This window comes from Triticum dicoccoides, chromosome 2B (genome assembly GCF_002162155.2).
Source record: "Triticum dicoccoides isolate Atlit2015 ecotype Zavitan chromosome 2B, WEW_v2.0, whole genome shotgun sequence".
Classification (NCBI taxonomy): domain Eukaryota; kingdom Viridiplantae; phylum Streptophyta; class Magnoliopsida; order Poales; family Poaceae; genus Triticum; species Triticum dicoccoides.
In genome coordinates this window covers 749,139,515-749,160,924 of record NC_041383.1, presented here as the reverse complement: position 1 = coordinate 749,160,924, position 21,410 = coordinate 749,139,515, and the positions used below count along the sequence as shown (strand labels likewise).

Genomic DNA, 21,410 nt, shown 5'->3' with positions numbered 1-21,410 from the left:
ATACACTTGAAACATTCTACCAAGTTTTGAGGTATCTAACAATCAGGACATCAGCCACATCTTGTACTATAGTTTTGTCCTCATTTACAGTGAAATTCGTTGTAATAACAAGGTTTCCTAAAATTCTAAAATCGAAGAGAAATACCATTTGCGAGAAAATATAATTTCACTTCAGTCTCAGAAAATATATTCCTAATGATGAATATTGGAACATTATGAGAAATATGTACCAAATATACATTAGCATGTTTACATTGTTTATTACTTATTGTACCTAAAAATAGCATTGTAGGTTATCAAATGATGTATATCAATAGAACTCTTGGACCTTATGCGTTATGATGAAGTATAAAAGTTTAATATAAATAGGTGCAATTTTTAAAATCTCCACAAGGACACATTAAACTCTGATAGTCAATTTTGCTTGTACGGCTTGTAATTAGAAAATCCGCCAAAGTTAAATGTATTTGATAATATGGTTTAAATAGAAACTAATGCTATGTATAATCATTTTTGTAAAAGTTGGAAATGTGTATATGCTCCACATACGTGCATTAGGGAAGAGTAGAGGCAGAACACAACATTTGTATGCAAAAATTAAGTCAACAAGGATATAATGTAAGCTATCAATAAGTCGATAATAAGTTATGGATGCTTCTGATTGCAAAATGCATAGTATGATAGTTTGCTTTGGAATAACTAGTCAAATGTTTTTTTGTTCTACTTCATATAATATTAATTTCAAATATTCAGGTTTCATATGATCAATAAAATATATTGTAACTAATTCCCACAGTAACGCGTTCAGTATCCTCTAGCACCAGATGGCAAGATCGACGGACTGTTATTCATTGACAATGTTTGTAGTAAGAAATAAGAGCTTGCCGCCTGCTTTCTAGTATGGTTGTAAGTTTGTATCATTTTTACCTTTTTAACAAAATATCCAATTTATAATTTGTTTATATATTAGTGTTCATGATGTTTAAATATTCAAAACAAGTTAAATCTTGGCATGTTTTGAAAAAGTTTAACATTCAAATTATGAAACTTATTTACTCCCTCCGAAACATAATTTTGGTTCAAAGCATGATAAAAAACAACGACTCATACCCAAAGGAATCATAAATCACATATTTGGTTCAAAAGATATAAATGATACAAATTTTAAAGTCAAACTAAAAAAGCATGGGTGGGTGGGTCCCGACTGGGAAGCATTTATAGATGTGGTGGAATAAAATTGTTGTCTCAAATAGTGGGTGGTTTTTTTCTCGAATACGCACGAGTGTGTGTATCATATATTAAAGAGAAAAGGGAATACTCCCTCGACGTTTGATGTTATAGAGTTAATTACATGTGACAAAGTGCCCACTCCACCAAGTCAACTACTGAAGGTCAATTACTCGCTAATTGCCCACCGTGCCATGCCTGCGAAGAACCCTTCGACTTCCCCTCGTAGTAGACCCGCTTGCTTCCAGACTCGACCCTCACTGTCGATTTGTTGAGGCACTTGCCATGTGGATGGCGTCGCTTTGTCAAAGACCACGACATTGCAGTGTTTCCATAGTTCCCACATGCCCAAAAGGTAGATCACCCTCACCACTTTTTGATGTTGTCCACTTTCCTCTTGCCTGATACACCACTCCGGAAATGTCTCATATGGTAGTGGTGCTCGCTCTGGCTGCCCCAGGGCCGTGCAAACCCGTCCCCAGGCTTCTCTTGCGAAGACGCATCCAACCATGATGTGGTTCACGATCTCATGTGTTGGTCACAGAATGGGCAACCATTTTGTTGCGATAGTCCCCTTCTCGACAACTATCAAATGTCCAGCATCGGTCCTTGATTGCCAGCCATGCAAAGAATTGGCACTATAGGGGTGCTCTTCATTTCAAAGTGAATACAGCCGTTGGTGCAACCTCAAGTCCTGAGAATATGGCAGCGTATACAGATGTGGAGAACATGCCATCCTTCTCCCATGCCCAATGAATCGAGTCACGCCCTCCGGTCTGGATGTTTACCTCCTCCACCCTTTGCCACACTTCCAAGAATTGGTGCAACATGGGGCCCATGAGTTCCGGGCCAATGTCAATCACCAAGTATGGTTCGATAGAGCCTCCGAGACGGTGCATGTTGATCTAGTTTTCTTCGATACCTTCAGATACAGCAGTGGCGCCTCCTCAATCTGTAGACCCTCAAGACATCTATCCTCCAAAACAACATTTCCTTGCCATCACCCACCGTACCTCTTGTTGCCGTGCGGAATAGTGCCATTGATTCAGCCGGGACGGAGATTACAAACTCGGACCAAGGTCTTGAATGATCAGAGCACTGCATCCAGGTCCATCTTTCTAGCAAACCAGTGTTTAACCATAGTAGGTTTGGAATAGCAAGTTCGCCGACCCACTTGGGATGACACAACATGTCCCACGTGCTAGCACAATTGCCGCAGCACAGCTTCGACATATTTTTGTCATTGCCGCTAGAGTTTTGGGGGGTATAGTCATCGCAAGCATGGAATGTATAGGAAGTGCACAGAGCACCAAGACGATGAAGATCAGCTGGCCACGCTTTGGGAGCGTGGCCGCGTTCTAGTTGGTTAAGCAACCCGAGAACTGATCGACGAGATATTGAAATTGGGATGTTGTAGGCTTGCGAACCGTGAGCGGAAGGCCGAGGTACTTGCATGGAAACGAGGCACTTGCAATTCCCAGTGTATTGCAGACTGCCTCCAACTCCACGGATAGGTTGACTATGAGGCCTGAGGCTGCCCCAAATATCCTCAGGATCTCATGACATGCTCTTATCTCAAGTTCCTTGGGCTTTAAGAAAACCATGACGCCATCCGCGAACATGGACATTCTCTGGTGCATTCCTGATCCAGCCAACGGGCCAAATATGCCTCGAGAGGTTGCTTGCTTGAACATGTATTCTAGGTGCTCCATGAATAGGATGAAGAGCATAGGGGAGAGCAGGCTGCACTGCTGGAAGCCACAAGCATTGTTGATAGTATCTCCTGGTAATCCATTAACTGCTGTTTTTGTGGTAGAGGTGGCAAACAAACCGCAAATCCAAGCAATCCATCGCCTCCTGAAGCCCAACCGCGTCAGGACTTCCAAGAGAAAAGGCCATTGCACCGAATCGAAAGCCTTTGAGATGTCCAATTTGTGTAGCACCGTTGGATCCTTGAGGGCGTGTGGCCTACATGTCGTGCATTGTACGTGCATGAAGTTATCATGCAAAGGGCGGCCCCTCACAAAAGCACTCTAGTGGTTTCCCACCAGGAAGGGCAACTCCTCCGCCAGCCTAGTAGATAGGACTTTGTCAAATATCTTGATCGCACCGTGTATTAAGCTCACCGACCGGTTATCTTTTAGATCCACAGCACGATCCTTCTTGGGAAAAAGAGAGACCACCACTTTGTTAATTGTTGCCAAGCCCCACATATCTCTGCGGAAGAAGTGTTCCATTGCCCTCATGAAATCATCTTTGGTAATATGCCGACAGGTCGCATAAAAACGTCCCGTAAAACCGTCCGGTCCCGGTGCTTTGTCTATGGGCATTGCCTTGATGATCTTCTCCACTTCCTCCGGCAAAAAGGGCGCCCCTATGTCCAGCATGCTGCGTGTAGGTTGGTCCAACAACTCCAAGTTCAACGCATGCTCTTGTGGCAGGAGAGAGTCGAACAAGCTCGAGTAGTAAGCATCCACAACCTTTGTAATGTTCTCCTGGCTGGTGATAATCTCATCGTTGTGACGCAGGGTAAGGCATGGCGATAGAAGAAGCCCGTGTTGGCATCCCCCTCCTTGAGATGAAGGATTCAAAACCGTTGCCGTGCGATCGTCTGCTCCAGCGAGCTCAAACCCATGAGCTTCTTCTTGAGAAGTTTGCATAAACCATGCTCCTGGTCAGTGATGGTACATGACTCCGCTGCCACCTCGAGCCTGTGAATAACCTCGTGTGCGATTAAGTTATGCAACTTACTATTCCGACCCATCGATCGCTCCACCTTTGGAGTTTCTTTGCCGCGGTGCGCAACTTTAAGTCCAACACCTTGAAAGGATTTTAGATGATGGGACAGAGTGCCATGCTTCCTTCACCGTGTCGTAGAACCCCTCCGCTCTTGGCCAAAAGGACTCAAAACAAAATCTTCTACCCATATGAAAAACCACATCGAGGTCTAAGAGTAGTGGGCAATGGTCCAACATGGCAGAGGCAAATGCTGTGAGCAAGCAGGACGGGTGTAGATCCTCCCACGAGTTCGTGGTGATCTTTTACATGGTGGGGAGCCGCCATTCGTTGGTCCATGTGTATCGCCTCCCAATGAAGTATAGCTCCTTGAGCTCCAGGAAGTTCAACTTCGCTCGGAAGCGCGCTATCATCCGGCGATTGCTCAACTCTTTGTTCTTGTCCTCCGGGTTCATTAGAAGCTTAAAGTCACCCACCACTACAACTGTCCACGGTCCTGCGTGCACCTCTCATATATCTTGAAGCTCTAGTAAGAACTCCATTTTGTTGGCATCATTTTGTGGCCCGTAACGCCCGTGAGCCATCAAACCGGGGCCCCATGTGGCTCCACCAACACCGTTAGCGTGTTGGCAGTGGGTGGGTTCTAGCTAAAAACTAAAAACAACGACGTATGTGAAGAGAATCAAATACATCAAATGGTAAAGATACATAGTAGGTGTCAGCGTGTGTTGGCTGAAAGGACTCCGATAATTTTTTTACCAGTGCCCTAAAAAAGTGTTCCACGAAACACTGCTATATATATGGTGCTCCTGTGATGTGACCATATCTTACAAGGTTGTTCAAAGAAGCTGTTGCAGACGTAGGCAAATTTGCATGCTTAAAGATGTATACGTATGAATGACTCGATTGTAATCAAACTTCAGAGAAAGAAATAACAGGAAGTTGACAAATGGCGCGCACGTACCGTACCGTTGCGAGTAGGCGCCACATACAAGGGTCCGAGCACACTTGTCCAAGGACGGCTAACATCATCCACAGCCCACAAGCGTCTGCATCCTCCTGTTTTGACCCGCCACACGGCATCCTCGCTCCCATCCAATCAACCCATCCCAATTTCAAACCGCAGAGAAAATAATGGGCGGGCGTCACTTTCTCGTGCAGAGAGAAATCAACCGATCCTCGCAGATTTGCCTGGATACCAAAGAAGCCATGGAGCTGCCGTTCATCGGTTGATGTCTCAACTCAAGTCTGAACGCTGCATACGCCTCACACCGGCCGGGACAGTGCGTGGTTGCGACGGTACGACGTGGTTATAGCGCTTTGTAGGGCTGGTGAAGCAGCTAGCTGCACCATCCATATTCCCTACGCAATCCAGGATATTATTCCTCGCGCCGATTTCATTTCCCATTGATCAGTGGTTGTTATTCATCTCGTCAACTCAACGGCCGGTGTGTGTTTGTGTCTGTCTGTCAGTCTTTTCCCTCCAATCAAGAGCTAGAGCCATTTCAGGTCGTTTTCGGGCATGTACAATGGTTCTATCTTAGCAATGCCACGTAGGATAAATGATGAGGTGGATGAGAGAGAAATCATAAGAGAAGGCTTGTCTTCTCTTAATTAAGAGAATGCAAGAGATGATCTCTTAGCATAATATGTCTCACCACATTTTTAGGAATAACTAATTATTGATGATAAGGCTAAGAAATGATCCATTGTAGACATGTTTTTTTGCCATCCCTAAATTACATACAAGATTTAAGATAAGACTACCTTATCGACCATTGTACATGCCCTTCTGTGACTACGTCGCCTCGCCGGCTTTTCCGTTGCATGGTTCTATATATGTAACCACCACGGGTGCCCACCCGTATTCTCCTCCCCAGTTCTATATCCCTTTGCGCCAGCTACTTCCATCTGCCTCTTCCTGCTCAGAGAGCGAGGTACCATCTTGTTTCCGTTATCCATGTCCAGTATCACTTTTGTCCCGCTGTTGCCGGTAGAATTCAGCTAGTTCAGCAACTGGCAACTTGTTTATTTTTCGTTTTTCTTGCAGGGAATCATACCTGTGCGAAGGAGGATCCATCGATGGTGATGATGGGGCAGCTGGGGAGGCTGGTTGATGGGCTCAGGTCCAAGATGAGGGCCGGCGGCGGGAAGAAGGGGACGGGAAAGAAGGCTGCCGCGGCGGCATACGAGCAGATGGGGAAGACGGAGAGCATGAGGGTGGAGATCAAGAGTCGGCAGGCGCAGAAGCTCATCGCCAAGAACCTCGTCGCCGCCGACTCCATAGGCCGCAGGAGCAGGAACAAGCGCTTCTTCCTCGCCTTCTAACCGTCGGCGTTCTTCAAAAGGAAGAGCTGTGTCCTGTCCTAACATGTGAGCTTTAGATAGTTCTTCAAAAGGAGTAGTACTACGTACCGTTGCGTAGTGAATGTAAAGAAACCTCAAGAAAGCAACCGCATACAGCGGGAAGCTCTCTGTTACCACCTGTAACCACACATGCAGTACTATGATCTGTCTTACCCGTGAACTTGCTACTTAGCAATCTTGACATTAGAAGTGACGCGTTTCGTCATTAAATCACGAATTATAAATAGCTAAAAAGCTTTATTGCTATCTTTAGAGCTAATTCACATTGATGTAATGAAAGCGAAGGATCTACAACAATGACTCACAGAACGCCCTGAGTAATCGATCTGTTTCCCAAGTAGAATCTAGCGGAACCTTTCCTCTTTACCTTCCTTTTGGTTCGCACAACCAAAAAATTGATAAAAAAAAGGGATTATTTCAACAATTACATACAAAAGTCTCTTCGTCCCAAAATACTTGTCGGAGAAATGGATGTATGAAGACCTATTTAAATTGTTTCAGTCGTACAAAATGACTTTATGGACTCTCTCGAAACTGGATTTTGCCCTGCTTTATATAAAGCAACAACCAAAAAGTACACGACTGACGATGCGAGCTATCACCTTTTCTCTAAAAAGGTAGCCCTCATACAACACCGGTCCCTGAATAACCGGAGCACACAGAACACAAGCGACCATGCTACCGGAACAGTACAAATGAAGACGGAGTACAACGACACGCTAAGCCCTATAACACCTAAGCTCCATGACAACACCCTCAGGAGGGAGAACGGTGTTAAGCGTCACCGCTGCCGAGTCCAGGATGGACAAGGGTCTTCACCTGGAGCCCTGACACGAAAAGGAGCACCATGACAACGTCATTGGGAAGAGAGTGTCGTCCACGAGTGTCGTTGTCGTCGGCGACAAAGCTCGAAGCTTTTGCTCGGCAGCTCCCCCACGCGACCACGAGGTTTCCCGGACAAGCGTGACGAGACCAGATCCCAGGTTCGGATCGGGGCATCGCCATTGCCAAAGAAAGAGAGCACACCTGAGCCACCCGTCACTACACCTCTCACCACCCACACAACCAAGAGGGACAGCCACCACCACCACAATGGTGCCTCCTCGATAGTCAACCATGCGGACAACATCAGGAACCGCCACCCTCTGTCCACATCACCATGCATCACAACAGAAGGAAGAGTAAATGGTGTCTCCTTCCCTCCTATTCCGGCATCCATCACGGAATCCGGGTTGACACCTCCATGGTAGGAGGCATCCATGCATGCGTGCCAAGCCAGTCCCGGTGGACCGAGCAAAACACAACCCCATGACTACCGACGGTCGTCGCCGATCAAGCTCACACAACACCATGACTGGGACATTCAACGCCAATCTACCCGATAGAAAAGCAGTGTCCCGACCACCACCATGAATTACCGCACTCACGAGGAGAGGGACCTCACCGCCTGCGGGCGCCACCTGGGCTAAGCTCAATGTCACCTACTACGAGCAATCGCACCGACCTACCTAGGTTCCAAAACTGGCCCACTCGAGTGCGAGCCCTAGGGCATAGCCACCTCCCTCGCGGTTGTGGCAAGCTCGGCACCACGACCGACATGTGCCCAACTGTGCATGCCGCCGGCTCGATCCCAGGAGAAGGGAGACTACCGCCACCACATTGTGTCGTCTGCTAAAGCATAGCCGCTCGCGCTGTCGTTCCACCAGAGGACCGCACCACCAACTCCCTGACCGCCATCGGCCGCTGGTACACACGCTGCCATGACCGAGCACCGTCTGCATCCACAACCAACCAAGGCCGTAGCCGTCGGCTCGCGCTACCTGCGCCGATCGACCAAACACCCCGGATCTCCACCGAGCCGCCATGAGGGCGCACCCAGCTGAGCCAGACTGCACGACCCCTGTCCCCACTCCGTGCCTGCCCTGCCGCCACACCACTGCATGCCGGTCGACGCCCGCATGCCCTACGCCATGCACAACGTGCTCGTTAGGCGTCCGCGCCCCGTGTCGTGATCTGCCATGGAGGATAAAAGAGAGATCTCTGCCACCGCCGACGCCGACCAGGCTTTTCCCGACGGTGCCTCCTAGCGACGGCGAGGTGGAGGGGCCGAGGAAGGAGGGGGGGCTGGGTGGGTGTCGGCTAGGGTTCGCCCAACCTCTTGCAGGAGAGGCACGCGACGAACAAAGGGTTTCTCACCGCTCCTTTTCCGGTGACAACTTAAAAGACAGATGAGATGAGCCTAGGAGGCACTGCAACCAAATAACACATGAATAATTGTCTATTGGCTTTTTTTTATAAATTTTTTAATAGCCGGCTATAGCTTCATTATAGCTGTTTAAGATGGCTGTCGCTAAATGTCATTTATGTACAATTATACGGTAAAGTTATGCTGGTGTAAAGGGGTCGCGCTATTTGGCATAGCCCACTATTTAAAACTATGCTCTTTATGCACTGAGTGAACCAAATTGACTGCCACTTGCAGTCAGTGGACCAAATTGACTGGCAGCTGCAGTTTACTGTGGCCACAAAACTGAAGCGCATTAGTGCGGCTAGACGCCACCCGTTTCCATCAGTCATATTTGACTTTGCTCATGTATCAGTTGTGTCTGGTTTTTCTCTCATGTGGCTTATCCGTCGTCAGTCGCCACCGCCTCTCTTTGAAACAAGAAGCAAGCCACCATTATATGCTCCATATAGTCTACTTACTCACCTAATCCACTAATTCTGTGGGCTTACAGCCAAGGTAATGAGCCATTATACAGTCATGAAAACATACGAGAGGATTTGACCACAGCGACGCCACCGCAGTGTGACGCAACGTACGGTGCCGTACAGCCAGTAAACAATTCAAACTACGGATATGCTTTCCTCATCCTACGTTAGGTAAACATTATCAGTGCATTACGTGCATGATCTTATTAAGCCAAGATTGGAGTATATCATACTTCCTGTGTAGTGCCAAAAACGTTCTTATATTATGGAACGGAAAGAGTATCTTGCAGTATTTTTCAGAAGAATACTACCTTATTAAAAAAAAACTGGCCACATGCCTCCCTCTCTTCATCGAGAGGCGATGAGGAACACATGCGCCATGGCGTTCTTGATTAATTATGGATGCTAAATCAGACATTGCTTCCCTCGGAAGCAGACCCTGCTACCCTTAGGTAAGACAACAAATCCGCCATGTGCAAACTTGACTATGATCCACAATGATTATTTAATAGCCTTCTTTTGTCAAACTGTAATTAATTACATAATTCATAGCTTCGAATCTGGTTTCATTAACTGATCTAGTCGTGTTTAATGAGGGCATCAAGTACTCCTAGGATTTATATACTTCTAGTTTGGTTGCATTGCCCCGTCAGTTTGCCTGAACTGTTGGCGGCATTTCTTTTTTCCATACGCCTCCCAAATGAGAGTTCGGTTCCTCAACCCGTCCGCGCAAACGGACGTGATTTTTGTCCGCTTTTTACCTGTTTACATTGGTCGAGCGGACGCGTGTGTCTGGTTTTGATTTGGTCGATCAGTGCACCCAACTCGGCTGACGCATTAGTCCGCCTGGTTGGAATATTTAAATTTAGAACATGCAAATTAATAAAAGATTTAAATTAGCAGCCAAAATCCACTTCAAACATAATTAAACATTAATAAAAACGCCTAGAGGCCCTAGCCTGCAGCCCTAGGCGTCGTCTCAGAGTCAGAGCTTGTAGGTCGAAGAACACCGGCAGCTCAGCCCACGGGAATGCCCGTTGGTAAGCCGCCAACGCCGCCTCCTTCGGATTCTGCTGCATGATAATCCACAAGTATATGTGATCGGTTGTAACCTTTTGATAATTAAGAGTGTCAAACACAACGAGGAGGTAAATGTAGAATTAATATTCTCTGAAGTTCTATCGACCATCGATACAACCCTGCACACACCAACATTCGCTTTACCTAGAACAAGAAATAAAGCTACTTTACGTCAATAAAAAGATAGTTTTGCAAGATAAAAGTTAATTGTTTTAGTAGAGTTTGTGGAGAACAATGAGAAAAAGGTTTGTCCGTAGGTAATTGATAACCAGACCGATAATCATTATTATAGTTTTATACGAGGGAGAGGTTTATACTTTTCGTTCTTGGATCACATATACTTATGGTTAGAACTCTAGCAAGTATCCGCAACTATTAAAGATCATTAAGTAAAATCAACCATAGCATTAAGTGTAAAGTCTCCTTTAATCCCATACGAAACAACTCACTTACTCGGGGTTAGGTTTCTATGATTCCCGCAACCACTATAACTGAATTATGAACATATTGCAACACACTACAACGGTAATCCCACACGTTTGCGCGGAACGGAGGACACCATAGGACAACACCAAAATAAAAAATGCAACTCAAACTAATCATGATCACCAATCAACCCATAGAACATAATAAACTGTGACTATATTGGTTCTCGTGATTTTATTTTCATTTATAGTATAGAGTTGTTGGATGAAAATTTAAAGGAAGTTTTTTCTTTAGAAAAAGTGTTTTATTTCATTAGTTTCAATAGCTTATGAATATCAAATGTAATTCAGAAATCGATCTGACATGGGTTAATTTTGCCAAATAGTCAAAATCAAATGTAATTCGGGACTTGCTTATAACTCTTGGGTGGTGTGCGCCCCCTAGGTAATTATGAATCACTTGAGAGCCTTCTTCATCTGCGTATTGAAGGATTCAAAAGTTTGTGATGGCCCAAAGATTGTTTACTTTGTCAAGATCCAACCTTTAATGAGGCTTCTTGGTGCAGGCCATGGTGAAATATATTGATTGCGCTTGGCGGGCCACCTGATGGGTGAAGCAATAGGAGTCCTTGTGATCTTTGAACCATTTGATTTGAAGCATGCATCACCATGAAGTAGAATAGCACCAACTATATGAACCTCGGGAAAAATATCGTGAAGCTCATTGTGTTTGTATCCATTAAACTTAACTCCTTACTTTCATGCAAGTTTACATATTCCTCTACCATATTTTTGTAATTATTTTGTTAAAGTTTTTCTATGGAATTAAACAGTTCCAAATCTACGTGTCTTCTCAGCAAAGGCGTAGAACAGAGACATCCCAAACCTCTGCAATTGTAGTATTTTGTTGATTGCAATTACAAGCAACTCCCAAAATTGCACCTTGAGGGATCAATCCCCAAAACATATGCCATGCCAAAAGTTAACACTACAATCATTTCCAAATTTCCATCTGAAATAGCACTTAGAGGCAGACAAAGCCCATGTTAAGCCCTTCCAAAACGGAGAATATACACCAGGTTTAGACCAAAAAATATCCGGTTTAGGGGTCCCATATTTAAAATCTATAAGTTTTTGCCACCTCTTATCCCCAACAACATATCTATTCCCCCATGAAGGCAGCAAATCCAAGCTAAAATCTCACAAATTAGGAACACCGGATGTCGGTGTCAAAACCGGCGGATCTCGGGTAGGGGGTCCCAAGCAGTGAGTCTTAGGATCAATGGTAACAGGAGACAAGGGACACGATGTTTTACCCAGGTTCGGGCCCTCTTGATGGAGGTAAAACCCTACGTCCTGCTTGATTGATATTGATGATATGGGTAGTACAAGAGTTGATCTACCACGAGATCAGAGAGGCTAAACCCTAGAAGGTAGCCTATGGTATGATTGTTGTTGTATATGTGTCGACTAGCCTGGTCCTGGTTTATATAATGCACCAGAGGCCTAGGATAACAAGAGTCCTAGACGAATACGCCGGTGGGGGAGGAGTCCTTGTCTTGATCACCAAGTCTTGTGGAATCTTCCTTGTATGCGGCACCTGTCCGGACTGGCCCATGAGTATGCGGCCCTGGGGGTCCTCGGCCCAATCTAACCGATTGGGGGACGACGTGGTGAGTACCCCCTAGTCCAGGACACCGTCAGTAGCCCCCTGAACCGGTCTTCAAGTTAGGGACGCTCCTCGATTCTTTCGAACTGTTCTTCATCTTCGGTCGCCGGTCTTGAAAACTGGTTCAACAAATCTTCTCATCTTCGATCTTGAGGATCGCCGAAATGCATTCGACGAGTTTACACGTCGGGTATCCGAGGAGCCCCTTTAAGTTTCCGGCCTTTATCAATGCCTTGTTATTTTTATACCACACCTCGGGTTTGAAGTTGTTCCTGGGAGTCAGTGTCCTCTTGCGTCCGAGCTCCAACACCGGACTGCATTCGAGGTATCTTTTGCAGCCGAGCACTAACGCCGGACTGCTTCCCAGCTCCAACGTCGGACTATGTATCCGAGCTCCAACGCCGGACTGTATCCGAGCTCCAACGCCGGACTATATATCCGAGCTCCAACGCCGGACTTTATCCGAGGTGTCGTAAATCACCTTGGTTCAAAGAAGTTTGAAGGAGTTTAGCCGAGCTTAATACCGGAAATGCCCTCTATGGAGCCAGCCACTAGCGCCCGAGCTTTATGCCGGACTGCTTCTGAGGTGATGCACCACCCCGAATGTGGGCCGATTTTTGTCAATATTTTTTGTTGGTGCAATTTATTCTCTGCCGAGATACATAGCCAGTAGCCCTCAAGGTGGGTATTGGTCTAAAACCCGAGATGCACCTGAAGGATGACATAAGACCGCTGTCCCCAGTAACCGCTGAGACTCAGGTTGATTTGCAAAATCGGCCTGAGGATCAAGTCCTAGCTCGGCAGAATACTTCGGGACACAAAAAGCGGCGTGCTCAGTCCTCAAGACTCAGGTTGGGTGCGGCCGACCAACCTGAGGATCAAAATCTCCTCGGAAACTGTATTGCACTTAAAAGTTTCTGCATTGGACAGGCAATGCAGTAGCCCCCGAGACACTGGTCGGGTGGCCACACCAGATCAGGGGATCGATGTGCCCCTTTAATATTTGTAAATAATAAGCCCGAAGCCCAGTAGCCCCCGAGCCTTAATGCGGGCACGGGAGGCCGAATTAAGGATCGATATCCATAGTAAAATCACAAATTATGTGTAATGACTCTATGTATCCAAGTACTTTAAGTCATGAATGCTCGGATCCGCATTGTACAAATCTTTGTTGACCGACCATCGGCTTCCACCTCCTCGGCCAATAGCCGAGGAGTGTTTGTCCTACTTTATAAAGCCTTTATGAGGGCAAAGATTTACAACAAACAAGGCAATCTGGCCATAAGGTTGTATAAACAAAGGTACGCGGAGAGACATGCTATATTACTGTTTAACAGAAGAAATGTCTTCCAAAGAAAATAGTCCCGCTATCGGTTCCTTTCTTTGGGTTGTCATGCTAAGCATGATCATGAAACCTCAACTCCAATGTAAGAGCAAAATATCGAGGATTTAGTTTGGGAGGCCAGTTAATAGCCCCCGGTAGTGTTCGGCGACAGTCGAGGTAAAGCCGTAAACACTTCGGCCATTGTTATGAATGGCCCGTCATTTAATATAGTCATCGGATCGCTGACCAGTTTACGCCTATTGTGATAGTCAGTTTTCGGCTTTCTCCACTGAGGTGCTTGACCATGCGAGCTGGAAGCACAATCGCAGTGGTTCTCCCTTGGCACACCTAGCCGAACAAAGCGGAACGTAGGCGGCAAACACAGGAGCCGGGCAACCCAACTATTGACCGAAGACACAATTCGAAACCGATGCATATATATCAATATCTGAGAATGTTTTTGCCGAATCCCTAAAGGTGTCCGGCGTTGCACTGCGAGACTAATGCTGGAAACGCACAAATAGTTTAAAAGTGCCATAGGCTCGAAAAGCCAAAAAACTTATTCAAAAGTTTAATGTCCGAACTAGAACAAGTGTTCGGTGCCAATCTGAAAATTGGACTTTAGAAAAAAAGTGCTTCTGCCGTGCTTTAACATGACACATCCTATCTCAAGACTTCAAGCGGGTCAGCCTACGGCTTCAGTCTTCCATCCCGAAGGCGGAGTACTTCTCAATAGGCCAGTTTAGAAAACTAAACTCTAGCGGTTTTGAGAGAGAAACTAGGCTCCCCGGCTAGTGACCGCACACTCGTGTCGAGAAAAGGAGTGATAAATAATAATAAAAACTCTGCAGCGACTAAGAAGAAAAACACTTATTATAAAATGGCTCAAATAAACACAAGAGCCCCCAAGTGACTTGGGTAAAAGAATGATTTTATGTACCGAAGTACGTATATCATATCTATGTTCAACCGAACTTTAAACGCGTCTTAACCGACCGTCGGCTTCTCCCTCTTCGGTCAAGGGCAAAAAGTGTTATGTACTCCATCTGTCGAGAATATCGACGGTGTTTCCAATAACCAGGCAATCAGGCCATAAGGCTGTAACAGACAAAGCGCGCTCAGGGAACTTATGCTATATTACTGCAAAGAGTAAGAAGCATCTTCGAAGAAAATAGTACCCCCACTGATACCTTTCTTCGGTGCTCATTGTTATTATGAGACTTGTGCAATAGATTTTTTGTACTCATGAGTTCCGTTGTGTGCCGACCATGATTGAAAACTATAAGAGCGCTAGCTTTCGGCTTCACCCAGTCTGAGGTCCGGCTCGGGCGACCCGATCGTGACAATCACAGAGGTGCTCCCTTTACTCCCTAGCCGAACAATCGGGAACGTAGGGGTAAACACAGGAGCGAGGCAACCCAGCTTACAAATCGCTTAAGTCAATATGGTGCATATTGTGGCGTAATACACGAACAAGGAACGAAGCCGTACAAGTATAATCATATGCAACAGGAAAAGCTTCATAAAGGAAGCCCCCAAGTGAACGGGGTATTTGAATTTATGCGTCACAAACAAAGTTTGCACAAGGAAAAAAATTTACAAGCAACTTTTTTCCAAAAAAGTATAACGCTTGGTCGAACCGAACACAAGTTAGAAAGCTTTGAGCATGAAAGCGACTTAGATGGTTAATGTGTTCGCCGTCCGGGCTTGATGCGGGACAAGGTTCTATCCCCCAAGCCGGTCCCGAGGTGGCGGAGCGGAGAGCTCGACACGCCGAAGTGGTGACATAGCACGGTCGATGCAGACCGGCAGAGTGACGCCGAAGTCCCCGGATCATCTTCCTGTGCACAAAAATAGTGCAAACGGGAGATAATAGTAATAATGATAATTAAAAAAATCGTTGCATAATAAATAATTTATGAAAAGTGAGTAATAAAAGAAATATGGCCTGGTGTAGGGCGTCGGCGTGATGCGATGAACGTGTGGCAAAGCCTTAATTTACAGGTCGGTCCGAGCTCCGGATGCGGCGTTCGCCGGACTATGTACGGAGACTGACCGAACCACCATGCGACTGTCGTTAATGCGGCCACCATTTGATAGACCTGTGTACATATGATGGACAAACCAGAGTAATAATTCCTTGGAAAAAATGAACCCAAGCAAGCAAAAAATATTAGGGATTGATAGCACCTGGTTTATTTGTTGTAGCAATCCGAAGGAAGGTGATTCTCAAAATTGGGACTCGCTCCGCACACCCATTGCCTGATGGGTGATAAAACAACGGCATGGCAATGCTGGTAAAGGTTGGCTCGCCGAGGCAAAGCCCTCGGCCCAGCTAACGTGACGGAGTTGGTCGGCTAGTGACGCCGAAGTGTCCGGAGTAGGTTGATGAAGAGATGGCGAAGCCCCCGGTCCAGCCGAGATGTCGAAGTAGGTCGGCGTGATGGGCACCAGCTTGAAGAAGCGATAGTGCGGCTCTGTCGATGCAGGTCGTGACGTGGTCGATGCCGTCTTGATGAAGCAACCGTGCGGCGATGCCGGTATGCCCGCTCTGTGTAATCCGTGGGGCGGCGATGTTGGTGATGATTTATCCTTCGCGATGCCGGACTCTTGCTCGGCTTGCCGAGATGATGATCCGAAGAAGTTGAGCTCGGCTCAACAAAGTGACGCCGTGTCTTAGCGCAGGTCGGCGGCCGTGGAGTAATATTGCCGGACTGGTTTGACACCAGCATGATGTTGAAGATCATGTTCAAAAGATCTTAAAGTTAGTGGGATGTGTTCGGAAACAAAACGCAATACCCCATACAAAAACTTCCTTCAAAAGGGATGTCCGAAATCCCGTTCATAGAAAAGATGAACTCGGGTCGGATTCGTTTTCGCGCAGAAAACAGATCCGAAAAGTGATGCACTAATCGGAAGTTTCCCGGAGTTTGGACGGTCGGATCGAGCTGAAATTTTGAGAGGTGGTAGGCACAGGAATTCCTCAGCCGATCAACCGTTGGATCTTCCAAAGGATGTCCGAGCTAGAAGCCGGACACCACGCCCTAAACACATCCAAATTCCTGTTCAGATTTGACAGGGCTCCGGTATATCGTGGATTGCGAGAGATTCCTCCATCGGAACTCGATGAAATTTTCCAGGGTTGTTGTAGACTCAATTCCGCACAATTCCACCAAAGCGATCGTCAAAGCGATACTCGAGGAGGTGGTGGCAGCAGATACAAGTTCGCTGTCCAGAAAAACAGCACGGTCGCTTAAGGGCAATGTTGACGTTGAGCCCCGAGCTCCATGGATGATTCCTCCGTGATCTTGATAGAGATCGGAGTTGATGTTTGATGAAGTCCCTCGTCCGAACATGGTAATCCGAACACGGGGCACAATTCTTGGTCGAACCAAGGTGACCAGTCGAGCTGGTGACGAAGATGCCGAAGTCGCAGTTGATCTGCAGGCGAGCCATCGATCCTTTTGTCGATCACACAGCGGAACTCTAAATGAAAGCACCAATGTCGGTGTCAAAACCGATGGATCTCGGGTAGGGGGTCCCAAGCAGTGCGTCTTAGGATCAATGGTAACAGGAGACAAGGGACATGATGTTTTACCCAGGTTCGGGCCCTCTTGATGGAGGTAAAACCCTACGTCCTGCTTGATTGATATTGATGATATGGGTAGTACAAGAGTTGATCTACCACGAGATCAGAGAGGCTAAACCCTAGAAGCTAGCCTATGGTATGATTGTTGTTGTATATGTGTCGACTAGCCTGGCCCTGGTTTATATAATGCACCAGAGGCCTAGGATAACAAGAGTCCTAGCCGAATACGCCGGTGGGGGAGGAGTCCTTGTCTTGATCACCAAGTCTTGTAGAATCTTCCTTGTATGCGGCACCTGCCCGGACTGGCCCATGAGTATGCGGCCCTGGGGGTCCTCGGCCCAATCTAACCGATTGAGGGACAACGTGGTGAGTACCCCCTAGTCCAGGACACCGTCACCGGACCACAAACTTTTTTCTTGCCACAAGGCCCCAATGGTCTACATGTTTTATAATCATCTCCAAGGTTACCTCAGAAGAAGTGAGCCATTTGACAAAAATAGCATTCACGGCCCATTTAGGAAACATGATAAGGGACATTAGAGAAACAGGGATGCTATCCACACAAGTGTAAAGTAAAATCAACTTCCCTTTAAAATGAAGGTATTTTACTGTCCAGGCAGATATTGTTTTTGATAATTTTCTCAATGATAGGCTGAATATCATCTCTCTCTCTCTCTCTCTCTCTCTCTCTCTCTCTCTCTCTCTCCTTAGTTTATTATACTGCAATGGCACACCTGGGTATTTAAGAATAAAAGAACCAATTTTACAAACAAAAAAAACTTGTGCAAACTCATTGATTTCATAATCATCAACAATAATAGACAAATGATCACACTTATGGAAAATTGATTTTTAAGCCAGACAAAGCCTCAAAACAAGCCAATATCCATTTAAGATTTCTAGCATACTTTGAATTTTTTTGCAAGATAAGTATGCCATACATCGGCCAACTCCACCTCCTCCTAGTGGACCAGAACGTTGCGTTCACGCCCTCCTCTCACCAATCGACGTTGTGCTTGGCCGGGTCACTGCCATGCAGCCCAGTGTGCTCACGGTCATGGTGCAGGAGACAGACCACAACAATCTAGGCTAATGGGGCAACTTAGCAACACACTCTTCTACTAAGGAATCATTTTCGACTTGATGGAGGCCGATTCAGTGATCCATGGTGGCACTACTAGCAATGGAACCGGCGCAGAAGCATACATTTAGAGGTAGATCTTCGACATCATGTGCATCGAGGGCAACGCCCGCTCAAAGCACCATGAGCCACTGGCAGGATTGGCTCTTGCACAAGGTTCTGAAACAGGTGCCGCTAGTGCCGAGTGCGGCCTATAAGGCGGGCATGTTGCCCTGTATTCTCTGACGTTAGGTTCCGCATCCAGGAGACAGGCGGATGCCTCTTGCTCGCATCAAGAGAAGATATATCGGCATCTTATCAGGATAGAAGGTAAGCCGGGTTGGGTGAGAAGACAAAAATAGTATACCGAGGCCTAGTCCCTTCTATGTGTCCCAAACACAAGTTATGTATATCAATATCCCATTTACATGTCAACTATGGTGGCAAATAGCATACACACTCTAAGATTTTTTGGCAGAAAAGTGAGGGAGGTTTCGAAGATTTGAAGTGCAATGACAAAAATGAGAAAGAAAGTAATTCTTAGGGATATTGCATGGACATCAGTGGCTATGTTATGTGGGAAAATTTGGCGAATTTGTCAATCTATTGTCTCTTCCCCCATGAAGCCAGCAAATGTTAAAATCTCTCAAATTAGGAACACCTAGGCCACCAAAAAAATCCTAACTACAAGGCCCCAATGGGCCAAATGATATTTATATAAACATCTCGTAGGTTACTGTTGGAAATATGCCCTAGAGGCAATAATAAATAGGTTATTATCATATTTCCTTGTTCATGATAAATGTTTATTATTCATGCTAGAATTGTATTGACCGGAAACTTAAATACATATGTGGATACATAAACAACACAGTGTCCCTAGTGAGCCTCTACTAGACTAGCTCGTTGATCAAATATGGTTAAGGTTTCCTAACCATAGACATCAGTTGTCATTTGATAATGGGATCACATCATTAGGAGAATGATATGATGGACAAGACCCAACGTAAGCTTAGCATCAGATCGTTTAGTTTATTTGCTACAGCTTTTTTCATGCCAAGTATATGTTCCTTAAACCATGAGATCATGTAACTCCCTGACACCGGAGGAATATTGTGTATCCAAACATCACTTCGTAATTGGGTGATCATAAAGGTGCTCTACAGGTATCTCTGAAGATATCTGTTGGGTTGGCATGGATCAAGACTGGGATTTGTCACTCCGTACGATGGAGAGATATCTCTGGGCCCTCTCGGTAATACAACATCTTAAAGAGCTTCCAAGCAATGTGACTAACGAGTTAGTCACGAGATCTTGTATTACGGAACGAGTAAAAAGACTTGCCGGTAGTGAGATTGAACTAGGTATGGAGATACTGACGATCGAATCTCGGGCAAGTAACATATCGCCGGACAAAGGGAATTACATACGGGATTAACTGAATCCTTGACATCATGGTTCAACCGATAAAAGATCTTCATGGAATATGTAGGAATCAATATGGGCATCTAGGTCCCGCTATTGGTTATTGACTGGAGAGGTGTCTCGGTCATGACTACATGATTCCCGAACCCGCAGGGTCACACACTTAATGTTCGTTGACGCTAGAGTAGTATTGGGATATTTGATGATTGGTAACTGAATGGTTTTTGGAGTCATGGATGAGATCCCGGACGTCACGAGGAGTCTTGGAATGGTTGAGAGGTAAATATCTATATATAGGAAGTCATATTTTGGGTTCCGGAAAAGATGCAGTTTTTTCGGTATTGTACCGTGAAGCTTCTAGAAGGCTTCGGAGGATTCCGGAGGGGTCCGAAAGTCCACAAGAAGGTCCACCACGACCCAAGGGCTAGCATGGGCTGAGAGGGAGGTGCCTTGGCCTTATTGGGCTAGGCGCACAAGCCCTCAAAAGCCCATGTGGTTAGGGAAGGGAAAAAAGGAGGAGTCCTAGTAGGAATAAGATTGGACTTGGAGTCCAAGTCCTCTTCCCCTTGGTTGCGCCCTAGGGCTTGGAGGGGTTGTTCCCCATGCCCCTCCACCTATATATCGAGGGGAGGGGGCGCACCAAGAGCACACACCAAGCCCTTGGCGCCCCTCTCTCTCCCGTTACTCCGTAATTCCTCCGTCCTTGTTCTAGTAGCGCTTGGCGAAGCCCTGCTGAACTAGCTCCACCACCACCATCACCACCACGCCGTCGTGCTGGTTGTGATCCCATCTACTTCTCCACCTTTCTCTTTCTGGATCAAGGAGGAGGAGACATCATCGAGTCGCACGTGTGCTAAACTCGAATGTGTTGTCCGTTCGGCACTAGACCGGTTGGATCGTGATCAGATCGCGAAGAGTACAACTACATCAACCGTGTTATATACGCTTTCGCTTTCGGTATATGAGGGTACGTAGACAAACTCTCCCCTCTAGTTTCTATCCTTCTCCTAGATAGATCTTGTTCGTATGAAATTTTTTGAGTTCCATGCTTCGTTCCCCATTAGTAGCATCATGAGCTAGGTCTATGCGTAGATGTATATGCACGAGTAGAACACAAAGAGTTATGGGCGTTGATGCTCAAATTGCTTACCTCTCTTGTCTTATTTGGATTCGGCGATATTGTGGGATGAAGCGGCCTGGGCCAACCTTACTTGTCACGCACAAGAGACCGGTTCAACCGACAGACATGCAACTTGTTTTGCATAAGGTGGCTAGCGGGTGTCTGTCTCTCCTACTTTAGTTGAATCTAATTTGACGAAGGCGGTCCTTGTAGAAGGTTAAAAGGCAACTTGACTATCACCGTTGTGGCTTTACGTATGTAAGAAAGGTTCTTACTAGTTGCCCATAGCAGCCACATAAAATTTGCAACAACAAAATAGAGGACATCTAACTTGTTTTTGCACGGCATGTTGTGATGTGGTATGACCAAAACGTGATGTGATATATGTTGATGTATGAGATGATCATGTTTTGTAATAGGTTCACGACTTGCATGTCAATGAGTACGGCAACCGGCAGGAGCCATAGGGTTGTCTTTAATTCATTAATCACCATGTAATTGCTTTACTTTATCGCTATACGTTAGCAATAGTTTGTAGAAGCAATAGTTGGCGGAGACGACCACGTGAAGACATGATGATGGAGATCATTGTGTCATGCCGGTGACGATGGAGATC

At 46.1% G+C, this 21,410-nt stretch overlaps 1 protein-coding gene across 1 annotated transcript; it reads left to right on the top strand.

The window, feature by feature from the left end:
• The first annotated feature begins 5,783 nt into the window (after positions 1-5,783).
• On the top strand, positions 5,784-6,490 carry LOC119368582. The gene is made up of 2 exons (XM_037633802.1): positions 5,784-5,900; positions 6,014-6,490. Exon 2 carries the CDS (start codon positions 6,046-6,048, stop codon positions 6,289-6,291), a length of 246 nt encoding a protein of 81 aa, XP_037489699.1. The 5' UTR covers positions 5,784-5,900; positions 6,014-6,045; the 3' UTR covers positions 6,292-6,490.
• Positions 6,491-21,410: the final 14,920 nt, after the last annotated feature.